Source organism: Pipistrellus kuhlii, unplaced genomic scaffold (genome assembly GCF_014108245.1).
Source record: "Pipistrellus kuhlii isolate mPipKuh1 unplaced genomic scaffold, mPipKuh1.p scaffold_m20_p_3, whole genome shotgun sequence".
NCBI classification, from domain to species: Eukaryota; Metazoa; Chordata; class Mammalia; order Chiroptera; family Vespertilionidae; genus Pipistrellus; species Pipistrellus kuhlii.
The window spans coordinates 134,628,585-134,644,900 of NW_023425529.1; the positions used below are offsets into that span (position 1 = coordinate 134,628,585).

The window sequence follows — 16,316 nt, forward strand, 5'->3', positions numbered from 1 at the left end:
GGTTGCTATATGTGCTTCATAAGAAATGCTTTGCATTAAAGACTTCAATGCCTCTTACCTAGGACCTCTGGTGGCTCTGACTGGAGGCCTTCCGGCTGTTGACCCTGAAGCACGTTCAGCAGGGCTTGGAGACTCCTGAGGCACAAGGACGGATGAGAAAATCGTGTCTCCTTGATCAGTTCAAAAACTTCACAAAGTCCAACCTCAATTATCTATTTAAGATGAAAAAAAATTATACATTTTAACCAGGCAGTTTAATAGAAACAGCTCACTTCCAAAGCAAATTATTAGTGCTGCAATATTTAAAAAGCAAAAATAAAAAGATACACCTTTTTTTAAAAAAGGAAAACCCACTATGTTTAGTTTTAAGATTTAGGTTTAAAAAGCCAGTCAGTTACATGGCTGGTTAAAAAATAGTGACACTGTTTAAAAAGCAATTTTAGAATGAAGCCATAATAAATTATCATGAAAATTGTTTATAACAGTAAACTAAGTACTATAGAATGAATTCACTCATAAAAATAAACTATTATTTACAGAGTTCATTTAGCTGTACTCAAGCAAATCAGCATTCCTTTTTTTAAAGTCATGTTAATTGCTACTTATAGCGCTCTCCCCCCCCCCCCCCAAAAAAAGTCAACAAAGCATACAAGGTGAAAAGATGAAAGTAGGAGCTTTTCACCTTAGTCTTTCCTATAATGGCACAATTGTCATAATATTATTTATAGACAGTGCCCCTTCTTCTTTTAGGTTTTATCATGAAAAGAAATTAAAACTGCCTCCCTAAAATATCACTACTACTTGTACTTTATCTTATCATACCTTATCAGGATATAGCCAAAAATAAATAAGTCAGTAACTAAAGAATTAGAGAGAAATGTGATGAACTGGTATAAGGAGATAACTTCAGAAGACTGATATAACAATAGATAAAGAAACTCCACTTCTCAGTAAATGCCAGATGTATGATATTTTCAGGTGTTAAATTATTTGAATAAGTAACATAAAAAGTTAAGGAATAATTAGTATAAATTTATCAAAGCATTAATACCATTAGACATAACAATGAAAGAGTATTCTCTCTATTGAGATGTGTGCATTAATTCATACACATTATATAAATATTTCTTAAGCACCTATTTTGTATAACTTGCTACAGGAGATGTAAAGATGAATTATACTGGACCGTGGCCTCTAAAAGTTCATAATGCAACAATGTAAATGAGCCTTATATATAGCTAGAGGCCTGTTGCAGGAAGATTCCTGCAAGAACAGGGCTTCTGGCGGGCTTCCCTGCCACCTTTCCCACACTCTCCCCCCCCCCCCCCCCCCGTGCTTTCCCTCCCACCACTGCTGCCCTGTGCTTGTGCTTTCCCTTCCATTGCCACCCTGCACTTTGCCTCCTTGAGCCACCCGCCTTGCCCAGGCTTTCCCTCGAGCAGCTGTCTTGCTTTCCGCTTTCCCTCCCTCTTTGTTCTATGCTGTCTTCGGTCTTCACTCCTCCCTCCTTCAGTGTATGCAAATTAACCTCCATCTTTGTTGGCTTAATTTGCCTACTCACTCTGATTGGCTGTGGGCACAGGGAAGGTATAGTCAATTAGCATTTTTCTCTTTTATTAATGTAGATTCTTATCCAGTCCAGCCTTCCATTATAGCATTTATTATGTTACTAGAGGCCCAGTGCACGAAATTCGTGCACTGGAGGGGGGGTGTCCCTCAGCCCAGCCTGCACCCTCTATAATCTAGGACCCCTCAGGGGATGTCCGACTGCCAGTATAGGCCCAATCCCTGTGGTTAGGGATCAGGTCTAAACCGGCAGTTGGACATCCCTCTCACAATCCAGGACTATTGGCTCCCAACTGCTCGCCTGCCTTTCTGATTGCCCCTAACCACTTCTGCCTGCCAGCCTGGTCACTCCCTAACCACTCCCCTGCCAACCTAATTGATGGCTAACTTTCCCCTCCAAGCCTGGTCACCCCCAACTGCCCTCCTCTGCCAGCCAGTCCCCCCCAACTGTCCTCCCCTTCAGGCCTGGGTTCTCCCAACTGCCCTTCCCTGCTGGCCTGATTGCCCACAACTACCCTACCCTGCCAGCCATCTTGTGGTGGCTAACCTCTGACCACATAGGGGCAGCCATCTTGTGCGAGGGTGTGACAGTCAACTTGCAAATTACCTTTTTATTACATAGGATAGTATAACTGACTGTTTTTATTTTCACAGTTAGATGGTGGTCTCCTTACGGACAAGGAGCATGCCTTCACAAGCTTCATATCTCCCATTACTAAACCAGTGCCTGGCACATGATAGGCACACAATAAATATTTAATTACTCTCTCAGTTATGTGCTAAAAACCACTGCAACTCAGAAATATATTTTCCAGACAAGGGTCAAATATTGCAGGCAAGTAGGTTGCAATTCTGATTATCATTTGCAGTATTTCTGAAAAATACAAATATTACTGAGAAGTCAAAATAACTATTATGGCAATCTTTAGGGAAGTTATCTAAAATACTAGCAGACTTGATTGTAGCTAAGATTACAAAAATGCTTGTGTAGAGTTTTAATTGATTAAAATATACTAAGTAATAAAAATTTTTCATTTGATATAATTTCTTTTCCTGGAATAGACTAGAAAATAAAAACTTGTTGTCCAAATTTTCCATCTGCTTATATACTTGCAGGAAACAAATCTGAAGTCAAACATCTCATAATAAATAGAGAACGTGGGACTCTGATCTCAGGCAGATGGGAGACTACTACATCCTATCAGTTTTTAAGATTGCTAGCTCTACATCTACCAATCCTGACTTTTCATTATTCAAAGAAATTCTACACAGATGACATTTTTGGCTAGGGTTTGTTTATGTAACTAACATTTCTTTAGCAATAAAGTATTGAATCTTGCCAAAAACAATAAAGCTACTTACTGAACAAGATCCTGAGTTATCTGGTAAGTTTAAGGTGTAATAACAAATGTCTGACAACAGGCAACTCAGAAAGACTCCTAGGAACAGAGCACCAGCTGGTTTTGGTGAGACATACCCATAAAATGTTAGTCATAATGACCTTGACAGAGAATTATCCATCTGTCTAAGTTAAACATTGTGAATTCTCACTAATCACTTATATCCTACTTCAATGTAGATTTTTTTAATAAGGAGGAAAATTAATTCATTTCCAGAATAGTTATAGCCAACATGCAACAGAATAAAACTCAATTTCAATTTTATCAATCACATTTACTTTCAAATTATTGAGCAAGGGAATAAAACATATGGTGAAATATGTTTTTCCCCCTTAAGTTTGACTGAGAGTATTTTATATGTATGAACTTTGAAATTCACTTTACACTTTGAAGCCTATTTACAGTCACTGATAACAGCACACTTTACTTCCTGCTCCCTCAATATTAGGGAGAAAGAGTATATAAAGGAGAAAACTATGTAATACATCGAATACAGTATGATTTCATTGGTGCAGACATATACACTGAGTGACCAGATTATTATGATCTCTGAATGCATAATCATCTGGCCACTCAGTGTATATCTATAAAAGAGTAATAAGCTAATTACACCGGGAGACCTCTGGATGTCCTTCCAAACAAAGCCATCGTGGCGGGGCCAAGGCAGAGGCAGTTAGGAGCAATCAGGACAGCTGGGGAGAGCAGTTAGGGGGATCAGACCACCAGGGGAGGTCAGTTAGGGAATCAAGCTGGAAGGGGAAGGCAGTTGGGGGTGATCAGGCTGGAAGAGGAAGACAGTTGGGAGCAATCAGGCAAGCAGGCAGGGACAGTTGGGGGCAATCAGGCAGGCAGGCAGAGAGGTTAGGGGCGATCAGGTAGGCAGGCAGAGAGGTTAGGGACAATCAGGCAGAGGCAGTTAGGGCCAATCAGGCAGGTAGGCAGGTGAGCGTTAGGAGCCAGTAGTCCCAGATTGCGAGAGGGATCGGGCTTAAACTGGCAGTCAGTTATCCCCCAAGAGGTTCCTGATTGGAAAGGGTGCAGGCTGGGCTGAGGGAACCCCCCCCACCTTGCATGAATTTCATGTACTGGGCCACAATTTAGCAAAATAAATGAATAAATGTAACTTTTAAATAGTTCATTATATTAATCAGATAACACAGTAAGCTTTAATAATCTCAATAATAAACCATAATCACCAATGAACATGGTCCTCCACTTCTCTTCAGAAAGTCTTTTATAAATTTTCTGAATTTTACCTTTACTGTCGCTTTCAAATAATTAAATTATGATGACTCTCTATTATACCTGAATAAAATCCAAATAACTCCCTGATACAATCAATCCAATATGACTTCTGGGAAAAGTGAGATAAAACATGTTTGGCCTAAGAAAAATGACTGCATGAGTCTTTCGAAGTTTTATTTTCCTCTCCTCATATATTTCCAAAGGTTATTTTATTATTTCACTAAGTGTGAACATGAGAATTTAATTACATTACATTTAGATTTAATAATTACCTCTTTGCCATGAGAACTTGTATTCTATTACAATCCTGATATCAGTTCTAGTACTTCCAAAATACATTCTTAAAAGTTCAAGAGGTTTATATACCACTATCGAGTGAAGTACACTCTTTAAAATGTTTTATATGAGTTTGCCTGCTGGAACCAGTTTGGCTCAGTGGTAGAGCGTCGGTCTGCGGGCTGAAAGGTCCGAGGTTCGATTCTGGTCAAGGGCATGTACCTTGGTTGAGGGTACATCCCTGGTAGGGGGTGTGCAGGAGGCAACTGGTTGATGTTTCTCTCTCATCGACGTTTCTAGCTCTCTATCTCTCTCCCTTTTCTCTCTGTAAAAAATCAATAAAATATATTTTAAAAAAAATTTTTATACGAAATATCTGGTACAGACAACATTTACAAATAACAAAAAAATAAAAATCTAGAGGGGAGAGAGAGGCAGTCAGAATGCTATGGATTAGGGTATGGGTGAGGAGTGAAGCAGGTGGTTTTTTGGCGGCCATTTATATGACATAAAGGATTGACACAGAAGAAGAGATGATGAAGTCTCTAAGGTTTGGAGTGATTGGAATTTTAGGGTAGGCAAGAAAAGTTGGCAGTTTTCTTTTCTTTTGACAGGTCTGTGCCTTTGTTCCAGATGCTAGTCTTTTATGTTAGTTCTTTCATTTTCTCTTGCTCCTCCTGAATGTATGACTGTTTCTTTCCTTTTCACCTAAGGTTTCTTTCTCTCTTCATTGTTCTCTCACATAATGGAGACAGTTTTTTGTTGTTGTTAAAAAAAAGTATCCTTTTGAAACAGTTCCCTCTCTTTTTGACTTTTAGAAGTTAAAGTGAATTTGACTGTTATATAGACCTTGCTTGTCAGGGTTTTTTTGCTTTATGATTTTTGTGGGTCATTAATCATTAACATTTTAAAAAGGACTTTTTTTATCCCCACCTAAATTTTTCTATATTGCTTTTTTACTCAAAACACATTTTTACACAGCTTAAATTGTCTTTAGTTATCTAATTTCCAGATCCTCTAAAGTGGGGGTGTCGAACTCAATCAGAGAAGGGGCCAAAATCTAAAATCCAGCCTAAATCGCGGGCCGAATGGTTTACTGAACAGTCATAAACTGTCACTGTGATGGAAACGCAGCGGAGTGCAGTGATGACAGTGCGGTGCGGGCCACATTGCAAGGCCTGGCGGGACGGATTTGGCCCGCGGGCCTTGTGTTTGACACATGTGCTCTAAAGAGTTCCAAATATTATAGCTACATAATTTTTTTATTTTTATTGATTTCAGAGAGAGGAAGGAAGAGGGAGAGCGGGATAGAAGCAACCATGATGAGAGAGAATCACTGATTGGCTGCCTCCTGTATGCCCCCTACTGGGAATGGAGAATGCAACCCAGGCATGTACCCTGACCGGGAATCTAACTATGATCTCCTAGTTCATGGGTCCACACTCAATCACTAAACCACACCAGCCTCAGTAGCTACACAATTTTTAATAATAAAAATTAGGAGTCACACTTCCCATCTAGTCATATTTGAGGATAGATATGCCAAATAATTTATTAAAAGAGGTAGATTAACATAGAGTAATTTATTTACTTCTTAATTCAGTAAAAGTTTTTAAGTTAATAGCTATTATATTATATTAATTATATTATATTATATTATATTATATTATATTATATTATATTCAACATGATGAGACACTGACCCTACCCTTAAGAAAGTTATGTGTAGTAAGGATAGGAGGCATGTCTAGTGTATTAAGGATTGATGGGGGCATTGTAGTTATAGTGGATCTCATAGGGGAGTAAGGATGCAACACTGACAGAAGATGTATTTTGAGGCAGAAGAAACAACATCATTAGGAAAGTAACAGTGGTCTATTTTGGCTAGAGTGGAGTGGCTGAATAGGGCAAAAGGCAGAGAGCAAGACTTTGGTCCAAGAAAAGCCTTAGATGTCATGTAATCACTTTCAGATTTTGTCTTGTGAATTGGAATTATTGAAGATTTTGAACAAAAGAGTTTGATCAAACTTGTATTTTTTAGTCAAGATGCTTGGTTATTAGTAAGATGATTCATGAGAGAGTGGTGAGATTAGAGCAGTTAGGCAGTACTGCAGTAGTTTAAAAAGTATTAATGGGGCTAGAATTAGTGTAGTGGCAGTGGTAAGCATACAAGCAGCTCCATTTCCTTGGATATAAAGTATTTCCTAATAAAATGAAGAGTTCCTTGAAAAGTAATAAAATTTATTTGCACCTACACATTTTCTTGTTTGTACCTAACCTGATATTTATAACTACAGGTATCATTTATTGAGCAGGCATGCATTTGACATTTACTAATTCACAGAATCTTCACCACAACTCTAGGTATTATCCTCATTTCATACATGTCAAAACTAAGGCACACGTCGCCGAAACTGGTCTGGCTCAATGGATAGAGCGTTGGCCTGCAGAATGTAGGGTCCCAGGTTCGATTCCGGTCAACCTTGGTTGCAGGACACATCCCCAGTGGGGGGTGTGCAAGATGCAGCTGATTGATGATTCTCTCTCATTGATGTTTCTAACTCTCTATCCCTCTCTCTTCCTCTCTGTAAAAAGTCAATAAAATATATTTAAAAAAAACACTAAGGCACACAGAGATTGAATAACTTTCCCAGATTCACACAGCTAGTATGTTTAACGGTGAGTGTCTGGACTCAGGCAGTTTTACTCTAGTCCATTTCTTAATCTGTATACCCTTTTTCCTGATGGATCAGTAGTTGATGAAAAATATTAATTATTTGGATTATCTGATTTTCTTTGAAAGATCCCTTTTAACTCTGAATCATTTTATATGCTATATATATATATATATGTGTATATATATATATATATATATATATATATATATATATACATACACACATAAAGACATTTTCAAGGCATAGTTTTAAGGTATTAGTTTAATAAAGGGGCAATATATATGAATAATTTATGAAAAAATAATTTTAAAATGTCTATTTAGAAAAAAGCAGACGCATACATCATTTATGACAAAGGTATATTTTTAAATGTCTACTTTTTTGCCCATTCTTGTTAGAATTACTAATTATACCTACTATACAGAAAAGAAAAAGAATATATAACATTATAGTCTTCAAATATACCAATATTTCAATAGAACAGAGTACTTTAAGAATAGTTTGTTCTACTATAGTACCTATTTCTATTACATCAATTAGCTTATATGCTTTTGGTAAATAAGGAAGTGATCACAGAACAATGTGGAAGTTTTATTGGTTCATATGTAATTTTTCCTAGGCAAGGGAGCCAGAATAGCAAGAGTACAACAATATCCTTAGGCAAAAAAGGTAAAAGCTCTCAGCACAGCTGCTGCACAGACAGGAGCCCTTCCTTTCTATTTCAAGAAAAATAAAAATGTGTACCTGTACAAGAGGTCCTTCCCCAGCAGGCAGCAACCCCAGCTTCCCATGGCTTTTCTTGGCTTTGTGATAGTTGGCACTTCCTTATGGGCCCACCATAATGGCAGCCCACAGGCTCAGATCCCCACTGAGTCAGCAATAACTCCATGCCTTCAAATCACCATTTCCACTATATAGACCCCAACTCACTGATTTCCCTTTCCTGGGCTTTCCAAATACACCCTTGAGTTACCAATTATTAACTTTGTTAGCACTCCAGTTATAAAGTTGCATAGAGCTTTCCTGGTCTGCTCCAAACCTATTTTTACTCTGAAGCCATGTCATTTTTAGTGCACAATCTTATAAAATGCAAGGTATTTTAGCAATGCAAATATATGTGTGATAGCCAAGACACCCATAGGTTATGCTTCTATTATAATTGGAACTTAGTGACTTACCTTTGGAAGCTTGATAGGGGGCTCTTTGGATTCCTCTTCTTCATCACTATCTGATTCTCCACTCTGAACAGAGTTCTTAGATGCAGCTGCCAATGATGTTTCCTTTTTCTGCCATTCCAGAACGCAATGGCGTACATTGCAATAAATATTAAACGCAGAAGGATTGCTATGTAGTTTGATATCTGGTATGATTACTGTATTCTCCAAGTTTTCAGACTGAAATACAAGATATAATACTTCAATTTCATATTCCTTTCCAACAATTCTAATTTTAAATAAAAATATTACAATTAGACATTCTAGATAACCTACAGAAGTCACATAATTGACAGAGCAAAAATAATCTAAATCTACTAATAATGCCCTTTCTATCATACTTCATTACTTTCTGAGTAATACAGCAATAACTGACTTGACAAGGGCTAGAAAGGGCAGGTGAAGAACTTAGGAATATCTTTTTATCCCATGAGCCAATGTAGTCTAATTGCTATAGTCCCAAAGGATATTAACTGGGGGCTTTTCTAAGGGACACTAAATGTATTGAAGAGTCAATGACTTAACACAAATGTTGTATTACATTTTTATTTCTCTTAAAAGTAGAGATAGGGATTTAAACAGATATTAGGGCTAAAACGAAAAACCATTAATTTTAATTAATTCTTCAAATTTCATTCTCATTCAAATAGTGGTAATGCTAAGAAAACTGTATGTTATGAATATATGCTTTCCTAAAGATCTTTCTTAGCTATCAGTCTTGATAAATGCTAAAAATCACATGCTTAGTAATTGAAATGTTAAAATTAAATAATCTCTGTCTTGTCCCAGGATTTTATTCATCAGACCACAGCCACTCTTTTATATCAACATTTACATTATAAATATACAGAGAATTGGTTTAAGATATTCTACAAATGCAAATTCCAATAATTTACAGGAAGTATGCAAGATAAATATGAAACTCAAGTACCAAAAACACTTGATCTCAAAAAATTCTATACTTCTTCAATAAATTGGTGAAAAATGAAAAACTCTTTATTAAATAAAAAATGTACTAAAGTTAACTAAGACATAAAATGTTATTATGTCCTCAAAAAATGTTATGATGTTAATGTTATTATGTCCTCAAAAAAAAGCAAATATTAGCAACCCAAATGTAACAATATATAAAAAGATAACAATCATGATAACCCAAACTCAAGGTTGGCTCAACACTGAAAAAGCAGTGTAATTCCCATACTCAATACCATAGCTAACATAGTAAAAAATAATGAGTGCAATTGCAAACAAGGCAAAGATATCTATTCTAAGCAATTTGATTCAAAACTGTACCAGATATGACAGTGCACTAAACCAAGAAAAAAAAATAAAAGATATACTTAGAATCTTCTAGAAAACAAATGCCTTTATTTGCAGAAGTTGCTTAAAGAATCTTAAGAAGTCTGCCAAAAAAAAAAAAAAAAGCCATTAGAAATAAGGTGTGGACTTAGCAAAGTCACAGGATACCAGCTTTCTATATAAAAATGAGTAATATATCTGTACACTAGGAGTGAATAATTGAAAATGTAATTTAAAAATTATATTACAGTTACAGACTGGGAGCCTTGGCCAGAGTGAATCAGTTGAATCAGTTGGTTGAACATCATCCCATATACTAAAAGGTCAGGGCACATTCCTAGGTTTCAAGTTTGATCCCAACCTATTGATGGTCTCTCTCACATCGATGTTCTCCTCTCTCTCTCTCTCTATCTCTATCTCTCTCACTTCTCTCTCTCTTTCTCTCTCTCTCTCTTCTCCCCCCTCCCTTCTAAAATCAATAAGCATATGCTTGGGTGAAGATTAAAAATAAAGTTACAGACTGGGAGAAAATATTGGCAAACCACATACTTGACAAAGGACTAGTATCTAGAATATACAAAGAATTCTGAAAACTCACCAGTAAAAAACTAACAGGTAATCCAGTTAAAAAAAAAAAAAAAATGGGCAAACACATTAATAGACATGTCACTAAAGAAGATATACAGAAGGCAAATAAAATAAGCACATGGAAAAAGGTTCAATATCGTGAGCCATTAGGAAATATAAATTAAAATTATATATATAACATACCAATCACACTGGCTAGAATAAAAAATAGTGAAAACAAATGCTGGTGAGAATTTGGAGAAACTGGATCTCTCACACATTGCTTAAAGGAATGTAAAATGATACTGCTACCCTGGAAAAAGTGTGGCAGATTCTTATAAAATTAAACATGTGCTTACAGTAAATTCCAGTAATTATACTCCTATGAGGAAAGAGTTAACATGGCAGGTACGATTTCTTATTCCTTGGTCAATCCTTAAGAATGTGATCTTTAGAGTTTTCTCTGTTAGCTATTGATGATTCTGGCTTGTCCTTTTGCTTTGTACAAATATCAAGATTGATCCTGAGTTTCAATCTGTGATATACTATGTGATATCACCTGAGATTCACTTGCCATGCTGGCTGCACAGCAGGATATGATTATATGACCAGACCCTGTAAAAGTCCTGGATCCTGACTCAACTAAACTTTCCTGGGCAAAAACATTGCACACATACCCCTGTAGTTCACTGCCTGAGAGGAAGCATATCCAAGGAAGAATTAGGAAGCCTATGCCATAGCTCCTTAAACACCTCCAAAACATTTCTTTTCCCTGCTGCCTACTCTGTATGTACCTTTTGTTGTACTAAGTCTTAGTCATCAGTATAAATTCCTTTTGGGTCTTCTGAATCCTCTCTGGCAAGTCATGGAAGGAAACACTGCCTAATCATTCTACTCTTAGGTATTTGCAACACCACCTCCCCAAAAAACCCTAAACATATATTCACACAAAGGATACTAGATAAATGTTCATAAAAGCTTCATCTGCAATGGCCAGAAACTGGACACAACATGTAAATATCAAACAGGTGAATGGATTAACAAATCAGGATATCCTATATAATAAAAAGGTAATATGCAAATTGACCTTCACTTCATCATGTCCTCATAAGATGGCTGTACCCACAGCGGAGGCAGAGTTCCTGTAACACAAGATGGCTGCACCCACAGTAGAGGCAGGGTTCCCGTAACGAGACATAATGAGTGATCAGCAGGAACCTGAGGCTGTGTGATGCTGGGCCAGGGGACCTCAGGTCATACCCCCCTCCCCAGTGCTAGGCTGGGGGACCTCAGGCTGCACCTCCTGCCCCAGTGCCAGGGGACCTGAGGTTGCAACCCCAGCCTGGAGAGGCTTGACAGGGGACCTGAGGCTGTGCCCCCCACCAGGCAGGGTTTGACAGGGGTGGGGCCGGCCAGGTATGGATCTCGAGTGATTTTTGAGGTGCATGTGGGTGGGCAGACTTGACTCTGGGTCCCGCAGCGTGCCCCAGACTCTGACAGGAGGAAGATTTTCATACACATTTTACTAATTTTCTTTAATCTCTGACACTTCTATTATAGAGAAGGCAAAAAACAATATTGAAATATTTCCTCTAATTCCCTTTTAATGTGCACGAATTTTGTGCACTGGGCCACTTGTATCCATATAATGGAATAACTAATTAGCAAAAAATAAACTATAATAAACTGGTTAATATGTACAACATGTACACAACCAAAATTACTATTCTGATGGAAAGAAGACAGATATAAAAAAGTACACACTGTATGATCACATTTATTATGAAATTCTAGAAAATGACAACTAATATATAACCACAAAAAAGCACATCTGTGGAAGTCTATAACCAAGGCTTCAGGGAGAAATGGAATGCAGCAAAGGATGAGGAAACCCTTAGGGATGATGGAAATTTTCTGATCCTTGTCTGTATCATTCAAAACTCACTAAAATGTACACTTTAAATTCCAGTCTCAGGTTCTGCTATTAAGGATACTGACCTAAGACCCATTTTTTAAGCAAGAAGTTGAAGAAATTTCCTGTGTAATGGATTTTATTTCTCCTATTAAAAAGTGAAGTCATTTGCTGGAGGACAGAATTTATCAGAAGTCTGAGGAGACTAGCACAGGTGTGAAATAGTAACAGGAAAAAGTTAGAGACCTAATTGACCAGAAAAAAATAAGAAGGTAGTCTGGCTAAGAAGGTCCATTTGAATATGTACTGGTACCAATTAACTCTTTTCAAACTCCTCTTAGCTGCACATGACATTCACCTGAAGGAAAGAGAAAACAGCTGGATTTGTATAAGATGGAGTTTTGTAAAATGGATGCAACAAATATAAATGGAGGAAAGGAAGATGTGGTAGGTAGTATAATAGTCTGCAAAAATGTATTCACCCTAATCCCAGGAACCTGTGCCTATATTGCCTCACATGGTAAAAGAGACCTTAAGACATGATTAAATTAAATCTTGGGATGGAGATATTTTTGTGGATTATCTGGGCGGGTCCAATTAACCAAAGGGTCCTTATAAATGAGAGAGGGTGTCAGGACAATCAGAGAAGGAGAAGGTGTTGGGAGTGATGCAGGATGAAAAGACTCAACCAATGATTGCTGGCTTAGAAGATGAAAGAGGGCACAACCCAGAAGATCCAGGCAGCCTCTAAAGCTGGAAAAGGTAAAAAAAAAAAAAAAAAAAAAAAAAAAAAGAAGAAGAATTCTCTCCTAGAAACTCCAGAGGAATTCAGCCTTACATATATATTAACTTCAGTTCAGCGAGACTCATTTTAAACTTCAGACTTTGAGAACTGTAAAATAATTTATTGTTGTTCTTTTTTTTTTTTTAATATATTTTATTGATTTTGTACAGAGAGGAAGGGAGAGAGATAGAGAGTTAGAAACATCGATGAGAGAGAGTCATCGATCAGCTGCCTCTTGCACACCCCCTACTGGGGATATGCCCGCAACCAAGGTACATGCCCTTGACTGGAATCGAACCCGGGACCCTTCAGTCCCCAAGCCGACGCTCTATCCATTGAGCCAAACCGGTTTCGGCTAATTTACATTGTTCTAAACCATCAAGTTTGTGTGATTAATTAAGCAAAAGTTATTCTCAAACAAAACAAAACTATGGTAACTAAACTGAATAAAAAGGATATTAAATAAAAGACATGGCTAATGCATGAGGAGAAATAAAGGAGACAATGACAGTAAGAAAGGAGAAATGGTAGTATAGATAAATGGGTGTTGTTGTTTTTTTTTGTTTTACTGAAAAGAAATGCATGTTTTAAAAAATATATTTTACTATTTTATATACTTATCATAAGTAGGAAATGTTTCTTACTTATCTTTCTATCCCAAATATCTAGCATAATGCCTACACATAGTCAGCATGCCATTAATATTTGAGGAATAAAAGAATGCATTTTTATATCATCCTTATTACAAGCAGCTCGTAAAAAGCAGATAGGAGATATAAAACCTGAAGCTAGATAAGAACAGTGAATTACTAAGGGCACAAAGTTAGAGACAGAATTGAAAGGGACAAAAAAAAACCCTTGACTTTCCCACCTTATCCGGATATCATAAACTATAATACCACCTTAAGGAAATCACTAAATTAAAGCTTAAAATAACTTAAAAATATCTTCAAGATTCCCAGACTAACTCTGCACATAGCTCCAAAAAGTGGAAAAGGGGTAGAGATTGGAAATCTAAATGAGTATCTGTTAAACTTTTTTTATATATAATAAGTATATTAAAAGTGTTCTCCACTTTCCTCTTCTATTTCAAAAGCCAAAATAGTAAGAGGTGAGAGTGAAAATATATTATTTGTCCACCCAGCAACAATTTCCTTAGGATAACCCTTCCACATGGCCTGCTCATCGGTGTCCTCACCTCTAACCAAAGTACCTAATCTCCAAAGCCAACGTAAATGATACAGGTTAATAAAAAAAATAATAATTAAAAAAAAATACCCAAAACATTCTCCTAGAGCCAGTAGGAGAGATGTCTCTTGCTCAAAGAAAGTGAAGATGAAGCTGCCAGCAACCTTAGTGCTCAGCCATGGGCAAAAAGCCCACACCGAGAGGAAAACAGAAGCAAGAGACAAAGACATAGATTTGATGAATCACTTAATCCCTGGGTCCACCTCTGTCTCAAGATAGAGCCACCAAGTAAATTTTGTCCCTTATTCTTTTGTAAGTTCTTTGTTTACTACTTTAAAATTAATTTCTCTCAGTTACTGTAGCAAGAACACTAACTGGAAAGAGCAGGTAACCAAAAGTGGAGCTGTTCAGAAATCATAGTTATGACTCTTCTCTTCCTCCTGGCTAGGCTTCTTAGTACTGTTCAAAAGAAAAGAGACTCTTATATAGAAAGCAGAATCTGGACCCTGAAAATGTTTAAGTAAAAAATTTTATAGCAAAAATTTTTGTATTAGGTAGAAAATTAGATCTTTGATTGCTACGATCCTACCTAATTAAAATATTCTATATTGCATTTCTTTTGCACTGCCACCCACAGCCAAAAGAATCTCAGAGCAATATAGATGCACCAAGATTCTCCCTAATTCATGACATAATGAACCCAAATTCAGGTCACAACTCACAAGCCAATTTTACTCAGTTTATAGTACAGGTAATCAAAGTGGAAAAGAAAAAGAGAAATGGTTATGATCCCCCCAAATCAAAAATAAGAATAAACAATTTTCAGGATCCATTTATTAACTTCAAGGCTACTGATAAAAATATGAAGCTAAGCAGTGTAATTAAATACTAAGAGGCTTCTAAAAAATTACTTTAACATGAAATGGTTTGCTAATTATACTCACACCTTTTTAATCTTGGCATTTTAATTCAAATTACTATATGAAAAAATTCCTTATTTCTGATAAACTGCCAGCAGTTTTACCTTGCTTCTTGTCTTGACTTTTGATTTGCTCTTCTGTTTTCTTTTCAACTTCTTCTTATTTAAAATTTTCTTATTCCTAAAAATGCAAAAAACATGGAAAAATTATGCAAGTTCAATATAAGAACATATTAAGCTATTAAAAATAGGTACTTCCAAAGAAGAGACTTAAATATGTATTCTATAAACTTTCTTCCTATGAAACAATATACCCTAGTTATACATGAAAGATACTACCATATAATGTAGCTACTGAAATAATGCAATACTAGATTATCTAAGCCAGTGTTTCCCAACCTTCTCTCATGATGAGAATCACCTGGTGGAGTTGTTAAAACACAGATTCCCGGATCCCAACTAAGAAGTGCTAAACTAGAATTTTTGAGAACATATAGGTAAAATTGCATACCTAACTTAGTGCTCTGTATATAAAATCTGTCTTAGAGCACTAGTTAAGTATACAATTTTACCTATATGTTCTCAAAAATTCTAGTTTAGCACTTCTTAGTTGGGATCCGGGAATCTGTGTTTTAACAACTCCACCAGGTGATTCTCATCATGAGAGAAGGTTGGGAAACACTGATCTAAGCAATACACAGCCTATCTAATAAAAGAGTAACATGCAAATTGATTGCACCTGCGCTACACCCAAAAGCCACACCCACCAGCCAATCAGGAGCAAATATGCAAATAAACCCAACAAAGATTGCTGCAGCCAGAGAGAGCAGAAGGGAGGCTTCGGTTTCCCCAGTGATGGAAGAAGGCAAGCTTTCTGCCTGCCCTTGCCTGCCTAGGCCTCCAACTCAATGCTACAAAGTTTCAATTATAGATCCAAACATAAATGGCAGCAACCACGGAGCTGATAGAGCAAAAGACTAGGGTTTCCCCTGGCAATGGAGGAAGCCAAGCTTCTAAAGCTGGCCAGTCTAGGCCTCCACTGCAGGCTACAAAGTTTCAATTATAGAAGACACATAAATCCCAACCGAAATGGCTGCCACCATTAAGCAAGCAGAAGACTTGGCTCCACTCCAGGCTACAAAGGTTCAATTGTAGAAGATAAATAAACCCCAGATACCAGGGCCTCCGTTTGGGTCGTCAGGGGATGTGGTCAGCCTACAAACCACCACAGGCCTCTCGCCCAGGCCACCCCATGCCCCAAGGGAACT

The 16,316-nt window shown here is 37.1% G+C and overlaps 1 protein-coding gene across 16 annotated transcripts in view; it reads right to left on the bottom strand.

Annotated features, from left to right (window-relative positions):
* MYCBP2 (MYC binding protein 2) overlaps window positions 1-16,316 on the bottom strand; it is a 256,367-nt gene that overhangs the window by 216,593 nt on the left and 23,458 nt on the right. For all 16 annotated transcript variants that reach the window (XM_036455729.2, XM_045588714.1, XM_036455734.2 and 13 more), the window contains exons 2-4: window positions 15,154-15,229; window positions 8,344-8,559; window positions 59-212 (exon numbers count right to left, since the gene is read on the bottom strand). In XM_036455729.2, coding sequence (XP_036311622.1) covers window positions 59-212; window positions 8,344-8,559; window positions 15,154-15,229 — 446 coding nt within the window. The remainder of the gene's footprint in view (window positions 1-58; window positions 213-8,343; window positions 8,560-15,153; window positions 15,230-16,316) is intronic.